At 49.6% G+C, this 20807-nt stretch overlaps 1 protein-coding gene across 1 annotated transcript in view; it reads right to left on the bottom strand.

Annotated features, from left to right (window-relative positions):
- The window catches only part of kif26ba (kinesin family member 26Ba), a 391129-nt gene that overhangs the window by 240424 nt on the left and 129898 nt on the right, over positions 1-20807 (bottom strand). Inside the window, exon 4 of the mRNA XM_060831283.1 lies at positions 19862-20028. Within this exon, the coding sequence (XP_060687266.1) occupies positions 19862-20028 (167 nt within the window). The remainder of the gene's footprint in view (positions 1-19861; positions 20029-20807) is intronic.

The following is a 20807-nucleotide window of genomic DNA, read 5'->3' as shown; positions in this document are numbered from 1 at the left end:
AGTGTCAGGTGGGGCAATGGGGAGAGAGTATCAATGTGGGGCAATGGGGAGAGTATCAGTGTGGGGGAATGGGGAGAGTGTCTGTAAGGGGGAATGGGGAGAGTGTCTGTATGGCGGAATGGAGAGAATATCAATGTGGGGGAATGGGGAGAGTGTCTGTGTGGGGGCAACGGGGAGAGGATCAGTGTGGAGTAATGGGGAGAGTATCAGTGTGGGGGTAATGGGCAGAATATCAGTGTGGGGGTATTGGGGAGAATATCAGTGTGGGAGTAATGGGGAGAGTTTCAGTGTGGGGCAATGGGGAGAGTTTCAGTGTGGGGGAATGCGGAGAGTGTCAGTGTTGGGGAATGGGGAGAGTAGCAGTGTGGGGTAATGGGGAGAGTATCAGTGTGGGGTAATGGGGAGAGTATCAGTGTGGGGGAATGGAGAGAATATCAGTGAGGGGGAATGGGGAGAGTATCAGTGTGGGGTAATGGGGAGAGTATCAGTGTGGGGGAATGGAGAGAATATCAGTGAGGGGGAATGGGGAGAGTATCAATGTGGGGGAATGGGGAGAGTATCAGTGTGGGGTAATGGGGAGATTATCAGTGTGGGGCAATGGGGAGAGTGTCAGTGTGGAGCAATGGGGAGAGTATCAGTGTGGGGAAATGGGGAGAGTGTCTGTATGGGGGAATGGGGAGAATATCTGTGTGGGGGAATGGGGAGAGTGTCAGTGTGGGGTAATAGGGAGAGTATCAGTGTGGGGAAATGTGGAGAATATCAGTGCAGGGGATTGGGGAGAGTATTAGTGTGGGGGAATGGGGAGAATATCAGTGCGGGGGTAATGGGGAGATTATGAGTGTGGGGTAATGAGGAGAATATCAGTGTGGGGTAATGGGGAGAGTGTCAGTGTGGGGCACTGGGGAGAGTGTCAGGTGGGGCAATGGGGAGAGAGTATCAATGTGGGGCAATGGGGAGAATATCAGTGTGGGGGAATGGGGAGAGTGTCTGTAAGGGGGAATGGGGAGAGTGTCTGTATGGGGGAATGGAGAGAATATCAATGTGGGGGAATGGGGAGAGTGTCTGTGTGGGGGCAACGGGGAGAGGATCAGTGTGGAGTAATGGGGAGAGTATCAGTGTGGGGGTAATGGGCAGAATATCAGTGTGGGGGTATTGGGGAGAATATCAGTGTGGGAGTAATGGGGAGAGTATCAGTGTGGGGCAATGGGGAGAGTGTCAGTGTGGGGGCAATGGAGAGAATATCAGTGAGGGGGAATGGGGAGAGTATCAGTGTGGGGTAATGGGGAGAGTATCAGTGTGGGGTAATGGGGAGAGTATCAGTGTGGGGGAATGGAGAGAATATCAGTGTGGGGGAATGGGGAGAGTATCAGTGTGGGGTAATGGGGAGAGTATCAGTGTGGGGTAATGGGGAGAGTATCAGTGTGGGGGAATGGAGAGAATATCAGTGAGGGGGAATGGGGAGAGTATCAATGTGGGGTAATGGGGAGAGTATCAGTGTGGGGGAATGGAGAGAATATCAGTGCGGGGGAATGGGGAGAGTGTCTGTGTGGGGGTATTGGGGAGAAAATCAGTGTGGGGCAATGGGGAGAGTATCAGTGTGGGGGTAATGGGGAGAATTTCAGTGTGGGGCAATGGGGAGAGTATCAGTGTGGGGGTAATGGGGAGAATTTCAGTGTGGAGCAATGGGGAGAGTGTCAGTGTGGAGCAATGGGGAGAGTATCAGTGTGGGGCAATGGGGAGAGTATCAGTGTATGGGAATGGGGAGTGTGTCTATATGAGGGAATGGGGAGAGTATCAGTGTGGGGAAATGTGGAGAATATCAGTGTGGGGGAATGGGGAAAGTGTCAGTGTGGGGAAATGTGAAGAATATCAGTGTGGGGGAATGGAGAGAATATCAGTGTGGGGGCAATGGGGAGAGGATCAGTGTGGAGTAATGGGGAGATTATCAGTGTGGGGGTATTGGGGAGAATATCAGTGTGGGGAAATGGGGAGAGTACCAGTGTGGGGGTAATGGGGAGAGTGTCGGTGTGGTGCAATGGGGAGAGTGTCGGTGTGGGGGAATGCGGAGAGTATCAGTGTGGGGGAATGGGGGGAGTATCAGTGTGGGGGAATGGGCAGAGTATCAGTGTGGGGGTAATGGGGAGAGTGTCGGTGTGGTGCAATGGGGAGAGTGTCGGTGTGGGGGAACGCGGAGAGTATCAGTGTGGAGGAATGGGGAGAGTATCAGTGTGAGGGAAAGGTGAGAGTATCATTGTGGGGTAATGTGGAGAGTATCAGTGTTGGGTATTGGGGTAGAGTATCAGTGTGGGGGAATGGGGAGAGTATCAGTGTGAGGGAATGGGGAGAGTATCATTCTGGAGGAGTGGGGAGAATGTCAGTGTGGGGGAATGTGGAGAATATCAGTGCGGAGGATTGGGGAGAATATCAGTGTAGGGGGAATGGGGAGAGTATTAGTCTGTGGGATGTAGAGGGTGTCAGTGTGGGGGAATGGGGAGAGCAGCAGTGTGAGGGAATGGGGAGAGTGTCAGTGTGGGGGAAATAGGGAGAGTATCATTGTGGGGTAATGAGAAGACAATCAGTGTGGGGGGATGGGGAGAGTGTCAGTGCGGGGTAAATGGGGCGAGTATCAGCGTGGGCTTACTGGGGAGAGTATCAGCGTGTGGTAATAGGGAGAGTATCAGCGTGGGGTAATGGGGAGAGTGTCAGTGTGGGGGAATGGGGAGAGTATCAGTGTGGGGTAATGAGGAGAGTATCAGTATGGGGGAATGCGGAGAGTATCAGTGTGGGGGAACGGGGAGAGTGTCAGTATGGGTGAATGTGGAGAGTATCAGTGTGGAGCAATGGGGAGAGTGTCGGTGTGGGGAATGCGGAGAGTATCAGTGCAGGGGAATTGGGAGAGTGTCAGTTTTGGGAAATGGGGAGAATATCAGTGTGGGTGAATGAAGAGACTGACAGAGTGGGGGGATGCGGTGAGTGTCAGTGTTGGGGAACGGGGAGAATATCAGTGTGGGGGGAATGAGGAGAGTGTCAGTGTGGGATAATGGGGAGATTATCAGTGTGGGGCAATGGGGAGAGAATCAGTGTGGGGCAATGGACAGAGTTTCAGTGTAGGGGAATGGGGCAAGCATCAGTGTGGGGGAATGGGGAGAATGTCAGTGTAGGGGGATGGGGAGAGTTTCAGTGCGGGGGAATTGGGAGAGTATCAGTGTGGGGGAATGGGGAGAGTGTCAGTGTGGGGGAATGGGGAGAGTGTCAGTGTGGGGTAATTGGGAGAATATCAGTGTGGGGAAATGGGGAGAGTATCAATGTGGGGGAATGGGGAGAGTGTCTGTATGGGGGATTGGGAGGGTGTCAGTGTAGGGTTAATGGCTAAAATATCAGTGTGGGGCAATGGGGAGAGTATTAGTGTGGGGGAAGTAGGGAGAGTATCATTGTGGGGTAATGAGAAGACAATCAGTGTGGGGTAAATGGGGCGAGTATCAGTGTGGGCTGAATGGGGAGAGTGTCAGTGTGGGCTTACTGGGGAGAGTATCAGCGTGTGGTAATGGGGAGAGTATCAGTGAGGGGCAATGGGGAGAGTATCAGTGTGGGGGAATGGTGACAGTGTTAGTGTGGGGGTAATGGGGAGAGTGTCAGTATGGGGGAATGCGGAGAGTATCAGTGTGAGGTAATGGGGAGAGTATCAGTGTAGGGCTAATGGGGTGTGTATCAGTGTGTGGGTAAGGGGATTGTTTCAGTGTGGAGCAATGGGGAGAGTATCAGTGCAGGGGAATTGGGAGAGTGTCAGTTTTGGGAAATGGAGAGAATATCAGTGTGGGTGAATGAAGAGACTGACAGAGTGGGGGGATGCGGAGAGTGTCAGTGTTGGGGAACGGGGAGAATGTCAGTGTGGGGGAATGGGGAGAGTGTGTATGGGGGAATGGGGAGAGTGTCTGTGTGGGGGAATGGGGAGAGTGTCAGTGTGGGGGAATGGGGAGAGTGTGTATGGGGGAATGGGGAGAGTGTCTGTGTGGGGGAATGGGGAGAGTGTCAGTGTGGGGGAATGGGGAGAATATCAGTGTTGGGGAATGGGGACAGTGTCTGTATGGGAGAATGGGGAGAGTGTCTATATGGGGGAATGGGGAGTGTTTCAGTGTGGGGGTAATGGGGAGAGTATCAGTGTGGGGGAATGGGGAGAATATCAGTGCAGTGGAATGGGGAAAGTGTCAGTGTGGGATAATAGGGAGATTATCAGTGTGGGGGAATGGGGAGAGTATCAGTGTGGGGGGAAAGAGCGAGTATCAGTGTGGGGGAATGTGGAGAGTGTCAGTGTGGAGGAATGGGTAGAATATCAGTGAGGGGGTTGCAGAGGGTGTCAGTGTTGGGGGAATGCTAACAGTATCTGTGTGGGGGGATGGGGAGAGTGCCAGTGTGGGGGAATGGGGACAGTGTCAGTGTGGGAGGAATGGGGAGTGAGTCAGTGTGGGGTTAATGGGGCGAGTATCAGTGGGGACTTAATGGGGAGAGTATCAGCGTGGGGCAATGAGGAGAGTATCAGTGTGGGGGAATGGGGACAGTGTTAGTGTGGGGGTAATGGGGAGAGTGTCAGTGTTGGGGAATGCGGAGAGTATCAGTGTGGGGGAATGGGGAGAGTATAATTGCGAGAGTATCAGTGCAGGGCTAATGGGGTGAGTATCAGTGTGTGGGTAAGGGGATTGTTTCAGTGTGGTGCAATGGGGAGAGTATCAACGTGTGGTAATGGGGAGAGTATCAGAGGGGGCTTAATGGGGAGAATGGGGCAATGGGGAGAGTATCAATGTGGAGGAATTGGGAGAGTATCAGTGTGGGGGAATGGGGAGAGGATCAGTGTGGTGGAAAGGGGAGAGTATCAGTATGGGGCAAATGGGGAGAATGTCAGTGTGGGGGAATGGGGAGAGTTTCAGGGCGGGGGAATTGGGAGAGTATCAGTGTGGGGGAATGGGGAGAGGATCAGTGTGGTGGAAAGGGGAGAGTATCAGTATGGGGCAAATGGGGAGAATGTCAGTGTGGGGGAATGGGGAGAGTTTCAGGGCGGGGGAATTGGGAGAGTATCAGTGTGGGGGAATGGGGAGAGGATCAGTGTGGTGGAAAGGGGAGAGTATCAGTATGGGGCAAATGGGGAGAATGTCAGTGTGGGGGAATGGGGAGAGTTTCAGGGCGGGGGAATTGGGAGAGTATCAGTGTGGGGGAATGGGGAGAGTGTCAGTGTGAGGGAATGGGGAGAGTGTCAGTGTGTGGGATGGGAAGGGTGTCAGTGTAGGGGTAATGGGGAGAGTATCAGCGTGGTGCAACGGGAAGAGTGTCGGTGTGGGGGAATGTGGAGAGTGTCAGTGTGGGGGAATGGGGAGAGTATCAGTGTGGGGGAATGGGGAGAGTATCAGTGGGGGGGGGGGAAGGGGCGAGTATCAGTGTGGAGGAATGGGGAGAGTTTCATTGTGGGGGGAAACGGCGAGTATCAGTGCGGGGGAATGTGGAGAGTGTCAGTGAGGGGGTTGCAGAGGGTGTCAGTGTTGGGGGAATGATAACAGTATCAGTGTGGGACATGGGGAGAGTGCCAGTGTGGGGAGATGGGGAGAGTGTCAGTCTGGGAGGAATGGGGAGTGAGTCAGTGTGGGGTTAATGGGGCGAGTATCAGTGTGGAGCAATGGGGAGAGTATTAGTGTGGGGGAATGGGGACAGTGGTAGTGTGGGGGTAATGGGGAGAGTATCAGTATGGGGGAATGGGGAGAGTGTCAGTATGGGGGAATGGGGAGAGTGTCAGTATGGGGCAATGGGGAGAGTATCAGTATGGGGAAATGGGGAGAGTATCAGTATGGGGAAATGGGGAGAGTATCAGTATGGGGAAATGGGGAGAGTATCAGTATGGGGAAATGGGGAGAGTATCAGTATGGGGGAATGGGGAGAGTGTCAGTATGGGGCAATGGGGAGAGTATCAGTATGGGGAAATGGGGAGAGTATCAGTGTGGGGGAATGGGGAGAGTGTCAGTATGGGGGAATGGGGAGAGTGTCAGTGTGGGGGAATGGGGAGAGTGTCAGTGTGGGGCAATGGGGAGAGTATCAGTGTGGGGGAATGGGGAGAGTGTCAGTATGGGGGAATGGGGAGAGTATCAGTGTGGGGCAATGGGGAGAGTATCAGTGTGGGGGAATGGGGAGAGTGTCAGTATGGGGGAATGGGGAGAGTGTCAGTGTGGGGGAATGGGGAGAGTGTCAGTGTGGGGCAATGGGGAGAGTGTCAGTGTGGGGCAATGGGGAGAGTATCAGTGTGGGAGTAATGGGGAGAGTTTCCGTGTGGGGGAATGGGGAGAGTGTTAGTGTGCGGGTTGGGAGTGTGCCAGCGTGGGGGAATGGGGAGAGTAGCAGTGTGAGGGAATGGGGAGAGAGTCAGTGTGGGGGGAATGGGGAGAGTGTCTGTATGGGGGAATGGGGAGAGTATCAGTGTGGGAGTAATGGGGAGTGTATCAGTGTGGGGGTAATAGGGAGTGTATCAGTGTGGGGGAATGGGGAGAGTGTCATTGTGGAGGAATGGGGAGAGAATCAGTGTGGTGGTAATGGGGAGAGTTTCAGTGTGGGGGAATGGGGAGAGTATTAGTGTGGCGGAATAAGGAAAGTGTCAGTGTGGGGGAATGGGTAGAGTATCAGTGTGGGGATTGCTGAGGGTGTCAATGTGTGGGTAATGGGGAGCGTATTAGTGTGGGGAATGGGGAGAGTGTCAGTGTGGGGAATGGGGAGAGTGTCAGTGTGGGGGTTGCTGAGGGTGTCAATGTGTGGGTAATGGGGAGCGTATTAGTGTGGGGAATGGGGAGAGTGTCAGTGTGGGGAAATGTGGAGAATATCAGTGTGGGGCAATGGAGAGAATATCAGTGTGGGGGTAATGGGGAGAGTGTCGGTGTGGGGCAATGGGGAGACTATCAGTGTGGGGAATGGGGAGAGTGTCAGTTTGCGGGTTGGGAGTGTGCCAGCATGGGGGAATGGGGACAGTAGCAGTGTGAGGGAATGGGGAGAGTATTAGTGTGGGGGAATGGGGAGAATATCAGTGTGGGGGAATGGGGAGAGTGTCATTGTGGGGGAATGGGGAGAGAATCAGTGTGGGACAATGGGGAGAGTGTCAGTGTGGGGGAATTGGGAGAGTAACAGTGTGGAGGGATAAGGAAAGTGTCAGTGTGGGGGAATGGGTAGAGTATCAGTGAGGGGATTGCTGAGGGTGTCAATGTGTGGGTAATGGGGAGAGTATCAGTGTGGGGCAATGGGAAGAGTATTAATGTGGGGGCAATGGGGAGAGTATCAGTGTGGGGCAATGGGGAGAGTATCAGTGTGAGGGTAATGTGGAGGGTATCAGTGTGAGGGTAATGGGGAGAGTATCAGTGTGAGGGTAATGGGGAGAGTACCAGAATGGGGGAATGGGGAGAGTATCAGTGTGGTGGAATGGGGAGAGTATCAATGTGGGGGAATGGGGAGAGTGTCAGTGTGGGGAAATGGGGAGAGTATCAGTGTGAGGAATGCGGAGAGTATCAGATTTGGGTACTGGGGAGAATATCAGTGTGGGTGAATGGGAGGGTGTCAGTGAGAGGGAATAGGGAGAATGTCAGTGTGGGGTAGGGGGAGTGTCAGTGTGGGGGAAGGGGAGAGTGTCAGTGTGGGGGAAGGGGAGAGTGTCAGTGTGGGCGAATGGGGCGAGCATCAGTGTGTGGGAATGGGAAGAGGGTCAGTGTGGGGGACTGGGGAGAGTGGCAGTGTGGGGGAATGGGGAGTGTCGGTGTGGGGAAATGGGGAGAGTGTCTGTATGGGGGAATGGGGAGAGTATCAGTGTGGGGCAATGGGAAGAGTATCTGTGTGGGGGAATGCGGAGAGTATCAGTGTGGGGGAATGGGGAGAGTATAATTGCGAGAGTATCAGTGCAGGGCTAATGGGGTGAGTATCAGTGTGTGGGTAAGGGGATTGTTTCAGTGTGGTGCAATGGGGAGAGTATCAATGTGTGGTAATGGGGTGAGTATCAGAGGGGGCTTAATGGGGAGAATGGGGCAATGGGGAGAGTATCAATGTGGAGGAATTGGGAGAGTATCAGTGTGGTGGAAAGGGGAGAGTATCAGTGTGGAGGAATGGGGAGAGAGTGTGGGGGAATGCGGAGAGTATCATTGTGGGGAAATAGGGAGAGTATCAGTGTGGGGTAATGGGGAGGGTTTCAGTGGGGAGCAATGGCGAGAGTGTCAGTGTGGGGCAATGCGGCGAGCATCAGTGTGGGGGAATGGGGAGAGTGTCAGTGTGGGGGTAATGGGGAGAGTTTCAGTGTGGAGCAATGGAGAGAGTGTCGGTGTGGGGAATGCGGAGAGTATCAGTGTGGGGTAATTGGGAGAGTGTCAGTTTTGGGAAATGGGGAGAATATCAGTGTGGGTGAATGAAGAGACTGACAGAGTGGGGGGATGCGGACAGTGTCAGTGTTGGGGAACGGGGAGAATATCAGTGTGGGGGGAATGAGGAGAGTGTCAGTGTGGGATAATGGGGAGATTATCAGTGTGGGGTAATAGGGAGTGTATCAGTGTAGGGGAATGGTGAGAGTGTCTGTATGGGGGAATGGGGAGAGTGTCAGTGTGGGATTCATGGGGAGAGTATCAGTGTGGGGGAATGTGGAGAATATCAGTGTGGGGAATGGGGAGAGTACCAGAATGGGGGAATGGGGAGAGTATCAGAGTGGGGAATGGGGAGAGTATCAATGTGGGGGAATGGTGAGAGGATCAGTGTGGGGGAATGGGGAGAGTGTCAGTGTGGGGGAATGGGGAGAGTGTCAGTGTGAGGAATGCGGAGAGTATCAGATTTGGGTTCTGGGGAGAATATCAGTGTGGGTGAATGGGAGGGTGTCAGTGAGAGGGAATAGGGAGAATGTCAGTATGGGGTAGGAGAGAGTATTAGTGTGGGGGAATGGGGAAGATATCAGTGTGGGTGAATGGGAGAGTGTCAGTGTGGGGGAAGGGGAGAGTGTCAGTGTGGGGGAAGGGGAAAGTGTCAGTGTGGGGGAAGGGGAGAGTGTCAGTGTGGGGGAATTGGGAGAGTATCAGTGTGGGGGAATTGGGAGAGTATCAGTGTGTGGGAATGGGAAGAGGGTCAGTGTGGGGGACTGGGGAGAGTGGCAGTGTGTGGGGAATGGGGAGAGTATCATTACATAGAAACATAGAAACATAGAAAAATACAGCGCAGTACAGGCCCTTTGCCCTCGATGTTGCACCGATCCAAGCCCACCTAACCTTCACTAGCCCACTATCCTCCATATGCCTATCCAATGCCCGTTTAAATGCCCATAAAGAGGGAGAGTCCACCACTGCTACTGGTAGGGCATTCCATGAACTCACGACTCGCTGAGTAAAGAATCTACCCCTAACACCTGTCCTATACCTACCACCCCTTAATTTAAAGCTACGCCCACTCGTAATAGCTGACTCCATACGTGGAAAAAGGTTCTCATGGTCAACCCTATCTAAACCCCTAATCTTCTTGCACATCTCTATCAAGTCACCCCTAAACCTTCTTTTCTCCAATGAGAACAGCCCCAAGTGCCTCAGCCTTTCCTCATACGATCTTCCTACCATACCAGGCAACATCCTGGTAAACCTTCTCTGCACCCCTTCCAGTGCCTCCACATCCTTCCTATAGTATGGCCACCAAAACTGCACACAATACTCCAGATGCGGCCGCACCAGAGTCTTATATAACTGCAACATGACCTCAGGACTCCGGAACTCAATTCCTCTACCAATAAAAGCCAGTACGCCATATGCCTTCTTCACAGCACTATTTACCTGGGTGGCAACTTTCAGAGATCTGTGTACATGGACACCAAGATCCCTCTGCTCATCCACACTACCAAGTATCTGACCATTAGCCCAGTACTCCATCTTCTTGTTCCTCTTACCAAAGTGAATCACTTCACACTTACCTACATTGAACTCCATTTGCCACCTTTCTGCCCAGCTCTGCAGCTTATCTATATCCCGCTGTAACCTGTCACATCCTTCCTCACTGTCAACTCCTCCACCGACTTTCGTATCATCCACAAACTTGCTCACCCAACCTTCTAGCCCCTCCTCCAGCTCATTTATAAAAATGACAAACAGCAATGGTCCCAAAACAGATCCTTGCGGAACACCGCTGGTAACTGCACTCCAAGATGAACCTTTACCATCAACTACTACCTTCTGTCTTCTTCCAGCCAGCCAATTCCTAATCCAAACCTCCAACTCACCCTCAATACCATACCTCCATATTTTTTGCAGTAGCCTACCATGGGGAACCTTATGAAACGCCTTACTAAAATCCATATACACCACATCTATTGCTTTACCCTCGTCCACCTCCTTAGTCACCTTCTCAAAGAATTCAATAAGGTTTGTGAGGCATGACCTGCCCTTCACAAAACCATGCTGACTATCCTTGCTCACATTATTCCTATCCAGATGTTCATAAGTCCTATCCCTTACAATTCTCTCTAAGACTTTGCCCACAACAGAAGTGAGACTCACCGGCCTATAGTTACTAGGGTTATCCCTACTCCCCTTCTTGAACAAGGGAACCACATTTGCTATCCTCCAGTCTTCTGGCACTATTCCTGTAGACAACGAGGACATAAAAATCAAGGCCAATGGCTCTGCAATCTCCTCCCTTGCTTCCCAGAAAATCCTAGGATAATTGCCATCAGGCCCAGGGGACTTATCTATTTTCACCCTTTCCAGAATTTCCAACATCTCTTCCCTACATACCTCAAAGCCATCCATTCTAATTAATTGTGACTCAATATTCACATCGGCAACAATGTCCTGTTTCTGAGTGAATACTGACGAAAAGTATTCATTCAGTGTCTCCCCAATCTCTTCAGCCTCCACACGCAACTTCCCACTACTATCCTTGACTGGACCTATTCCTACCCTAGTCATTCTTTTATTCCTGACATACCTATAGAAAGCCTTTGGGTTTTCCCTAATCCTACCAACCAAGGACTTTTCATGTCCCCTCCTTGCTGCTCTGAGCTCTCTCTTTAGATCCTTCCTGGCTACCTTATAACTCTCAATCGCCCCAATTGAACCTTCACGCCTCATCTTTACATAGGCCGCCCTCTTCCCTTTAACAAGGGATTCCAATTCCTTATTAAACCACGGCTCCCTCACACGGCCCTTTCCTCCCTGCCTGACAGGTACATACTTATTAAGGACACTCAACAGTTGCTCCTTGAACAAGCTCCACATATCGAATGCGCCCTTCCCTTGAAGCCATGTATCCTAAGTCATGCCTCACCGTATCATAATTTCCCTGCCCCCAGCTATAACTCTTGCCCTGCAGTGCACACTTATCCCTCTCCATCACTAGAGTAAAAGTCACTGAATTGTGGTCACTGTCCCCAAAGTGCTCACCTACCTCCAATTCTAACACCTGGCCTGGTTCGTTACCCAGAAACAAATCCAGTATGGCCTCACCTCTTGTTGGCCTGTCTACATATTGTGTCAGGAAACCCTCCTGCACACATTGGACAAACACCGACCCATCTAACGTATTCTAGCTATAGCTTTCCCACTCAATATCTGGAAAGTTAAAGACCCCCATAACAACCACCCTATTACTTTCACTCTTCTCCTGAATCATCCTCGCAATCCTTTCTTCTGCGTCTCTCGGACTATTAGGAGGCCTGTAGAAAACTCCTAACAGGGTGACATCACCTTTCCTATTTCTAACCTCAGCCCAAACTACCTCTGATGGCGAGTCTTCATCCATTGTCCTTTCCACCGCTATAATACTATCCTTGACAAGCAATGCTACACCTCCCCCTCTTTTACCCCCACCTCTGACCCTACTAAAACATTTAAATCCTGGAACCTGCAACAGCCAATTCTGTCCCTGTTCTAACCATGTCTCCGTAATAGCCACAACATCAAAATCCCAGGTACCAACCCACGCTGCAAGTTCACCCACCTTATTTTGTATACTTCTCGCATTGAAGTATACACACTTCAAGCCACCTTCCTGTTTACAGGCACCCTCCTTCGAGATTGATGCCATGTTCCTAACCTCCCTACAATGCAGGTCCTGTACCCTAAAGCTACAGTCTAGGTTCCCATGCCCCTGCAGAGTTAGTTTAAACCCCCCCCGGAAAGAGCACTAGCAAACCTCCCCCCAAGGATACTGGTGCCCCTCAGGTTCAGGTGTAGACCATCCTGTTTATAGAGGTCACACCTTCCCTAGAAAGAACCCCAGTTATCCAGAAACTGGAATCCCTCCCCCCTGCACCATCCCTGTAGCCACGCATTTAACTGTTCTCTCTCCCTATTCCTCGACTCTCTATCACGTGGCACGGGTAACAAACCAGAGACAACAACTCTGTTTGTTCTAGCTCTGAGCTTCCAACCTAGCTCCCTGAAAGCCTGCCTACCATCCTCACCCCTCTTCCTACCTATGTCGTTGGTGCCAATGTGGACCACAACTTCGGGCTGCTCCCCCTCCCCCTTAAGGACCCGGAAAACACGATCAGAGACGTCACGTACCCTTGCACCTGGGAGGCAACATGCCAAACGTGAGTCTCTCTCACCCCGCAAAACCGCCTATCTGTGCTCCGAACTATCGAGTCCCCAATAATTATTGCTCTGCTCTTCTCCACCCTTCCCTTTTGAGCAACGGGGATAGGCTCCGTGCCAGAGGCCTGAACCCCATTGCTTACCCCTGGTAAGTCGTTCCCCCCCACAAATATCCAAAATGGTATATTTGTTCTTGAGGGGAATGGCCGTAGGGGGTCCCTGCATTGGCTGCTTTCTCCCAGTCCCCCTCACTGTCACCCATCTGTCTGCAATCTCTGGAGTTACTACTTCCCTAAAGCTCCGATCTATGACCCCCTCTGCCTCCCAAATGATCCTAAGTTCATCCAACTCCAGCTCCAGTTCCCTAACACGATCTTGGAGGAGCTGGAGATGGGTGCACTTCCTGCAAGTGTAATCAGCAGGGACGACCATGGCATCGCTCACCTCATACATGTTGCAAGAGGAACATTGCACTGCCTTCACTGCCATCCCTCTAAAAGTAACCTTTTAAAAAAAAAACTAGGTCTAAAGAATAGAACAAGCAAAATGCAGCACTTACCTGCTTACCACAACGGGTCTTATTATTAGGTTAGAGGAGGAGGGCAGGTGGGAGGCACTAACCCTGTAGTGCCTCGGGTTCCTCTCCTGCGCGCCTTTATAGGGAAAACCTACCCAGGTAAGCTTGCGCTACACCAGCTTCCGGGTCCGCTCCGCGCTTTTTTAAAAAAAACTTTCAAATTTAAACCGTTAAACAAACGTCACCGAGCCTTCAAGCAGCCACTGCCAAACAGCCCTTACCTGCTCTGCTGAGAGTGAACTGCTCCGCTGAGAGAGAGAGGAATTCTTGGGGAATGGGCAGAGCATCAGTGTGGGGGAATGGGGAGTGTATCAGTGTGGGGGAATGGGGAGTGTATCAGTGTGGGGGGAATGGGTAGAGTATCATTCTTGGGGAATGGGCAGAGTAGCAGTATGGGGGAATGGGGGGAGATTCATTCTTGGGGAATGGGGAGAGTGTCAGTGTGGGGGAATGGGGAGAGTATCAGGGTAGGGGAATAGGGAGAGTATCATTGTGGGGGAATGGGCAGAGTATCAGTGTGTGGGGAAATGGGGAGAATATCAGTGTGGGCAAATGGTGAGAGTATCAGTGTGTGGGAAAGGGGAGAATATCAGTGTGGGGGGAATGGGGAGAGTATCAGTGTGGGGAAATGGGAAGAGTGTCAGTGTTTTGGATTGGGGAGAGTCTTGGTGTGGGGGAATGGGGAGAGTGTTAGTGTGGGGGGAATGGGCATAGTATTAGTGTGGGGCGAGTGGGGAAAATATCAGTGTCGGGGAATGGGGAGAGTATTCGTGTGAGGGAACGGGGAGGATATCAGTGTGGGGGAATGGGAAGAGTGTCAGTGTTGGGGAATGGGGAGAGTATCAGTGTGGGGGAATGGGGAGAGTGTCAGTGTGGGGCAATGGGGAGTGTATCAGTGTGGGGGAATGGGGAGAGTGTCAGTGTGGGGGAATGGGCAGAGTATCAGTGTGGGGGAATGGGGAGAGTATCAGTGTGGGGGAATGGGGAGAGTGTCAGTGTGGGGGAATGGGCAGAGTGTCAGTGTGGGGGAATGGGCAGAGTATCAGTGTGGGGGAATGGGGAGAGTATCAGTGTGGGGGAATGGGGAGAGTGTCAGTGTGGGGGAATGGGCAGAGTATCAGTGTGGGGGACTGGGTAGAGTATCATTCTTGGGGAATGGGCAGAGTAGCAGTATGGGGGAATGGGGGGAGTATCATTCTTGGGGAATGGGGAGAGTGTCAGTGTTGGGGAATGGGGAGAGTATCAGTGTGGGGAATGGGGAGAGTATCAGTGTGTGGGGAAATGGGGAGAATATCAGTGTGTGGGAAAGGGGAGAATATCAGTGTGGGGGGAATGGGGAGGATATCAGTGTGGAGGAATGGGGAGAGTGTTAGTGTGGGGGGAATGGGCATAGTATTAGTGTGGCGCGAGTGGGGAAAATATCAGTGTCGGGGAATGGGGATAGTATTCGTGTGAGGGAACGGGGAGGATATCAGTGTGGGGGAATGGGGAGAGTGTCAGTGTGAGGGGAAATGGGGAGAGTATCAGTGTGGGGGAATGGGGAGAGTGTCAGTGTTGGGGAATGGGGAGAGTATCAGTGTGCGGGAATGGGGAGTATATCAGTGTGGGGGAATGGGCAGAGTATCAGTGTGAGGGGAAATGGGGAGAGTATCAGTGTGAGGGGAAATGGGGAGAGTATCAGTGCGGGTGAATGGGGAGAGTATCCGTGTGGGGGAATGGAGACAGTGTCGGTTTGGGGGAATGGGGAGAGTATCAGTGCGGGGAAATAGGGAGAGTATCAGTGTGGGGGAATGGGGAGAGTATCAGTGTGGGGTAATGGGGAAATCCTGAGCATGCCACTTTCACTCGCCTTGGCAGCATTTGGTCCTCTTGACCCTCTTTCCCCCAGAATGAGTGGTTTGCTCAGTGATTTCACGAGGCCGGCCAGACAAACTGATCGCCTTCCCTCAGGGACATTAGTGAAACATATGGGACTATCTTTGTGACTATCAATGATCATTTTGCAGTTACAATTACTGAGACTATGTTTCTATGCCAGATTTTACTCAGTGAATTTGAAACTCTCCCAGCTGCCTGCAACTTTCTAATGTACTGACATTACCACTAGGCCACTGCCCATCCCAAAGCAGTGTTTCTTGGCTGACAGGGTGATTCAGCTTGAATTAGTTTGGCGCACTGAAATGCGATAAATCTTTCAATGTAAGGGGAGGAGATCAACTGAGGGACAGTTACCGTAGCACAGATACATCCAACACTAGGAGAGAAAGTAAAATGGAGTCAGCGATAAGAGCATTTCCCTGGAAATAACAATTGGGAAACTGATGAAAGAAACATCTGAGCTATTGGAAGAGCAGAGTCTGTTCAAATTGTAAGGTGTGTTCTAATGAAACCGCACAGACATCAACAAATACTTCTGTCAGCATATGAGGAGAGTGTACTCTATAATGTTCAAGAATTCAGCAAATTGAAGAGACAGAATCGAAGGTGCTTGGGAGGGGCCACAGACTAAAAGAAATGTCCTGTGTAGTACATGGTTTGATTGCTTTGAAAAATATAAAAATATAGAAGATACGAGTTGGAGGAACAGGCCATCCAACTCCTTGTGCCTGCTCTGCCATTTATTATCATGATGGCTGATCATCGAGTTCAATCCGATAATCCTGAGCCTTCATCCCTTTAACCGCAACAGTTATATCTACCGTCTTCTTCGAAACCCATAACTTCACATTTATCCACATTAAACTTCATGTGAAATACATTTGCTCACTCATCCAGCCTGTCCAAATCACGCTGCAATATGGAGTCAGACAGCCATAGAGTTATACAGCATGTTCGGCCCAACTCATCCATGCTGACCAGGTTTTCCGAACATCTGCTCATGTATTGTCCATATCCCGCTAAACCTTTCCTGTTCATGTACTGGTCCAAACATCTTTTAAATGTTGTAAGTGTATCTGCATCGATTATTTCCTCTGGCAGCTCATTTCACATACAAACCACCCTCTGTGTGAAAAATCTCTGCATCCTCCTTACAGCTCACCTTCCACCCAGCCTTGTGTCATCTGAACATTTTGAGATGTTGCATTTAGTTCTTTCAGCTAAATCATTAACATATATTATGAATAGCTAAGGTTATAGTATTGATCCCTGCAGTACCCCACTAGTCACTACCTACCATTCAGAAAATGACCCTTCATTCTTATTCTTTGTATCCTGTCTGCTAAACGACTTTCTATTCATCCCAATACACTGCTCCCAGTTCCATGTGCTTTAATTTTATTAATCTCTTATGTGGGACTTTGTCAAAAGCCTCCTAAAAGTCCAAATAAACCACATCCACAGATCCCCTTAATTATCCTTACACCTTCAAAGAATTCAAGTAGATTTATCAAGCATCATTTCCTTTTTGTAAATCCATGCTGTGTGTTTCTGATTTACCACTACTTTCTAAGTGCTCTGCTTTAAAATCCTTGGTGATGGACTCTAGCATCTTCCTCACTACTGTTCTAGAACTCATTGGTCTATAATTCCCTTTTTTCTCTCTATCTCTCTTTTTTAAATAGTGGGGTTATATTAACTACCTTCCAATCTGTAGGAATTGTTCCAGGGTCTAAAGACTCTTGGAAGATGACCACTAATGCATCCACGGTTTCTAGGACCACTTCCTTAAGTACTGTGGGATGTAGATTATCAGACCATAGGGATTTATCAGCCTTCATTCCCATCAATTTCTCTGCTAATACAGATTTTCTTCAGTTCCTCCCTCCCACTGTGTTCCCCATTATTTCTAGTACAGATAGTTCTTCTATAACGTGATTGTTGTGTTCTTTTGTGCAACCCCGCATTTTAGAAAGATCGCACTTTTGAAACAGCGCTTAAAGTGTTGACGATGTAATCACGTTACAGCCAACACTCGTTTGGAAACTATGTGCTTTAGAAAGTGTCCAAAACTCAACATTGGCGTGAAAGCAAGTTCTTGTTAAAGAAACGCACGCTTCAGCAGAATGACCTGTGCGTTATTTGTGTCTTCCTTTGTGAAGGCAGAAGTATGAATAGAGTTTATCAGTCATTTCTTTGTTCTCCATCAAAAATTCCTGTTCCTGACTTTCAGGGACCTGTATTAGTTTTCCCCAATCTTCTTTTCTTTCCATTTCGATAGAAACATTTAGTTCATTTCTATATTTCTTGCAAGCTTACACTCACAGTCTGTTTTCCCCTTCTCCTGATCCTTTTTGCTAACTTCTAAACGGTTCTCAATCCTTATGTCTACTGGCTCTTCTTGCATCTAATTTTTCTTATAAGCCATGGTTTGGCCATTGTTCTCTTTGCACTCTTGCGCCAAACAGAAATAAACAATTTTTATAGCTCACCCATTTGCTCTTTGAGTGTTTGCTAATACCAATCCACTGTCATTCCTTTCAGTAACTTTTGTCAATCCATCACAGCCAACTCCAACCTCAAACCATCATAGTTTCCCTTATTAACATTCAGGGCCCTAGTGTCAGAATCAACAACCTCCCTCTCCACCTTGATGAAGAATTCTACCATATTAAGTTGCTCATCCTTAAGGGGTTTACAAACTACATTAACAATTATTCCTTTCTCATTGCGTAACACCCTACTCTGGGTTGGCCCATTCTCTTGTTGGTTCCTCAACATAATGGTCTGGAAGACCATCCTGCATATACTCCAGGGATTCCTCCTGTACAGTATTGTGACTAATTTGATTCACCCAATTTATACTGGGTGGCATGGTGCCTCACAGTGCCAGGGACCCTCATTCGATTCCAGCCTCAGGCGACTGTCTGTGTGGAGTTTGCACATTCCCCCCGTGTCTGCATGGGTTTCCTCCGGGTGCTCTGGTTTCCTTCCACAGTCCAAAGATGTGCGGGTTAGGTGAACTGGCAATGCTAAATTGCCCTTGGTGTTCATGGAGATGTAGATAAAGTGTATTAATCAGGGGTAAATTTAAGGCAGGGGGAATGAGTCTGGGTAGGTTACTCTTTGGAGTGTCAGTATAGACTTGTTGGGCTGAAGGGCCTGTTCTGTACAGTAGGGATTCTATATGCAGTTTAAAGTCACCCATAATTACAGATTTTCCTTTATCGCATGCATGTCTGATTAAATGTCATTCCCAACATCATCACTACAATTTGGTGGTCTATATACTACCCACACGTGTTTTTTTGCCCTTAGTATTTTTCAGTTCTACCCACATAGATTCCACATTGTCTGAGCTAATACCTTTCCTCAATATTGTGTTTATATCCTCTTTTAACCAGTAATGCAACTCTATTGCCTCTTCCTTTTTGTCTGCCCTTCCTAAATACTGAATATCTCAGGACATTCAGTCCTGTCCCTGGTCACCCTGCAGCCATGCCTCTGTAATCCCAATTATATCGTCCCTATTTACATCTATACGCATGATTAATTCATCCCCTTTGTTTCAAATGCTCAATGCCTTCAGATATAAAGCTTTAAGGCTTGACTTTTTAGCACTCCTTGTTTGATTCTGACCCTTGAGCCCTCTGCTTATCACTTCTCATTCCCATTTCTGTGTTTTGTTCTTTTCCTTGATATTTCTTCCTCTGACTCCTTGGATAGGTTCCCATTGCTCTGCCCATTTAGTTTAAACCTCTCCCAACCACTCTAGCAAATACTCCCACTAAGCATCAGACCCATCAGGTTGTGCTGCTCCCTGGAATCTAAAACCCAACCCCTCACACCTCTTTAACCGTGAGATATCCTGCTATTTCTACTTTGACAAGCATGGAATCACGACCATTGTGGTTCCACTTTTCAGCTGGCTTCTTAACCTCCTATGTTCTGCTTTTAGGATTGCCTTCTTGTTTTTAATCTCTGTCATTGTAACAATGTCACTGTTCAACCACCGTCTTCATACAAATTGCCCCGGGCTCTTGGCAAACGCAGAATTTGAAAACAAAAGATTTACAAGGATGTTGCCAGGGTCGGAGGATTTGAGCTATAGGGAGAGGCTGAACAGGCTGGGGCTGTTTTCCCTGGAGCGTCGGAGGCTGAGGGGAGACCTTTCAGAGGTTTATAAAATCATGAGGGGCATGGATAGGATAAATAGACACCCTGGGGTGGGTGAGTCCAGAACTAGAGAGCATAGGTTTAGGGTGAGAGGGGAAAGATATAAAAGAGACCTAAGGGGCAACTTTTTCACACAGAGGGTGGTACGTGTATGGAATGAGCTGCTAAAGGAGGTGGTGGAGGCTGGTACAATTGCAACATTTAAAAGGCATCTGGATGGGTATATGAATAGGAAGGGTTTAGAGGGATAAGGGCCGAGTGCTGGCAGGTGGGACTAGATTGAGTTGGGATATCTGGTCAGTGTGGATGGGTTGGACCGAAGGGTCTGTTTCCGTGCTGTACATCTCTGTGACTCTAATAAAATTAGCCGGCTGAATTTCTGAATAAAATAGCTGCATCTTTCCTCGAGGCAGTGACTCGATGTAAAATCCGAGGACAAGTGAGAGAGTCAAAGATGATGCAGAGGTGAATGACCCTCACGTCTGTTTTGGTCTGTATATCTCAGCACACGTTACAGGCAAACTTCCATGAGCTGATTCCAATTCTGACAACGTTAACCGTTTCTCTCTCCACAGGTTCAGCCAGGCCTGCTGAGTTTCTCTAGCACTTTCTGCCTTTCTTACGCAAACACGGCCACTCTTACATCAAGGGGGCACGTCCTTACCTTGCAAAGAATGAGGCTGCGGCCGAGGTCCCACTTGAGGCCACACTTGACACGTAGGTGCCCTGGGAGCTCGGGAAGCTGTACACCGATGGCTTGTCGGAGTTGTAACGGTTCAGAACCGCCTCAGTCAAACCTTCCCGGCAATTCTCTGGCATCAGCTGTGATATCTGCAATGACAGGGTAGCACAGCTTAAAGCCAACTTTCCTGGGAAAAATCCAAAACCTCATTGAAATCCCCTAACCCAGTGCTCCAAACAAAACTAAAACACATTTGCATGTTTTTTTATTCACTCATCATTGGCTGGGCCAGCATCTATTGCCCATCCCTAGTTGAGAAGGTGGTGCAAGGGAATAGGTACAAGATCACAAGTATTGTTCACCAGGAAGCATAGCATTCCACTAAAACAAAACCCAAAGCAGAGACTTTGACACCGTTTCAAGAAATGGGAGGTTCCAATTTTTGATCTCAGTACAATCTACCTTTTGACCATCCTTTCATTAGAGTTGACCAACTGCATCCCTTCTGGAATTTCCACATAATTCCTGCTTAAAACAACTATTCACATACCCACCCAGATGCCTTTTAAATGTTGTAATTGTACCAGCCTCCTCCACTTCTGCTGGCAGCTCATTCCATACACACACCACCCTCTGTGTAGAGGGAAATGGGCCAAGTGCTGGCAAATGGGACTAGATTAGGTTGGGATATCTGGTTGGCATGGACGAGTTGGACTGAAGGGTTTTTTTCCATGGTGTACATCTCTATGACTCTAAGATGACATGCTTTACAGTCGGTAGTTTTCGAGACATACTCATCTGTTGACAAACGGAAATGCAAAGACGATCGTGGTCAGAGGTGCTCAATCATGTGGGGGGTAATCTCACGATGTGATTCGTACAGTTTTTTTAAAACCATAAGGGATGTTACTCTCGTGTCATTTTCTGC

This window comes from Hemiscyllium ocellatum, chromosome 10, assembly GCF_020745735.1.
Source record: "Hemiscyllium ocellatum isolate sHemOce1 chromosome 10, sHemOce1.pat.X.cur, whole genome shotgun sequence".
Taxonomy (NCBI): domain Eukaryota; kingdom Metazoa; phylum Chordata; class Chondrichthyes; order Orectolobiformes; family Hemiscylliidae; genus Hemiscyllium; species Hemiscyllium ocellatum.
This window is presented reverse-complemented; position numbering and strand designations above follow the sequence as displayed.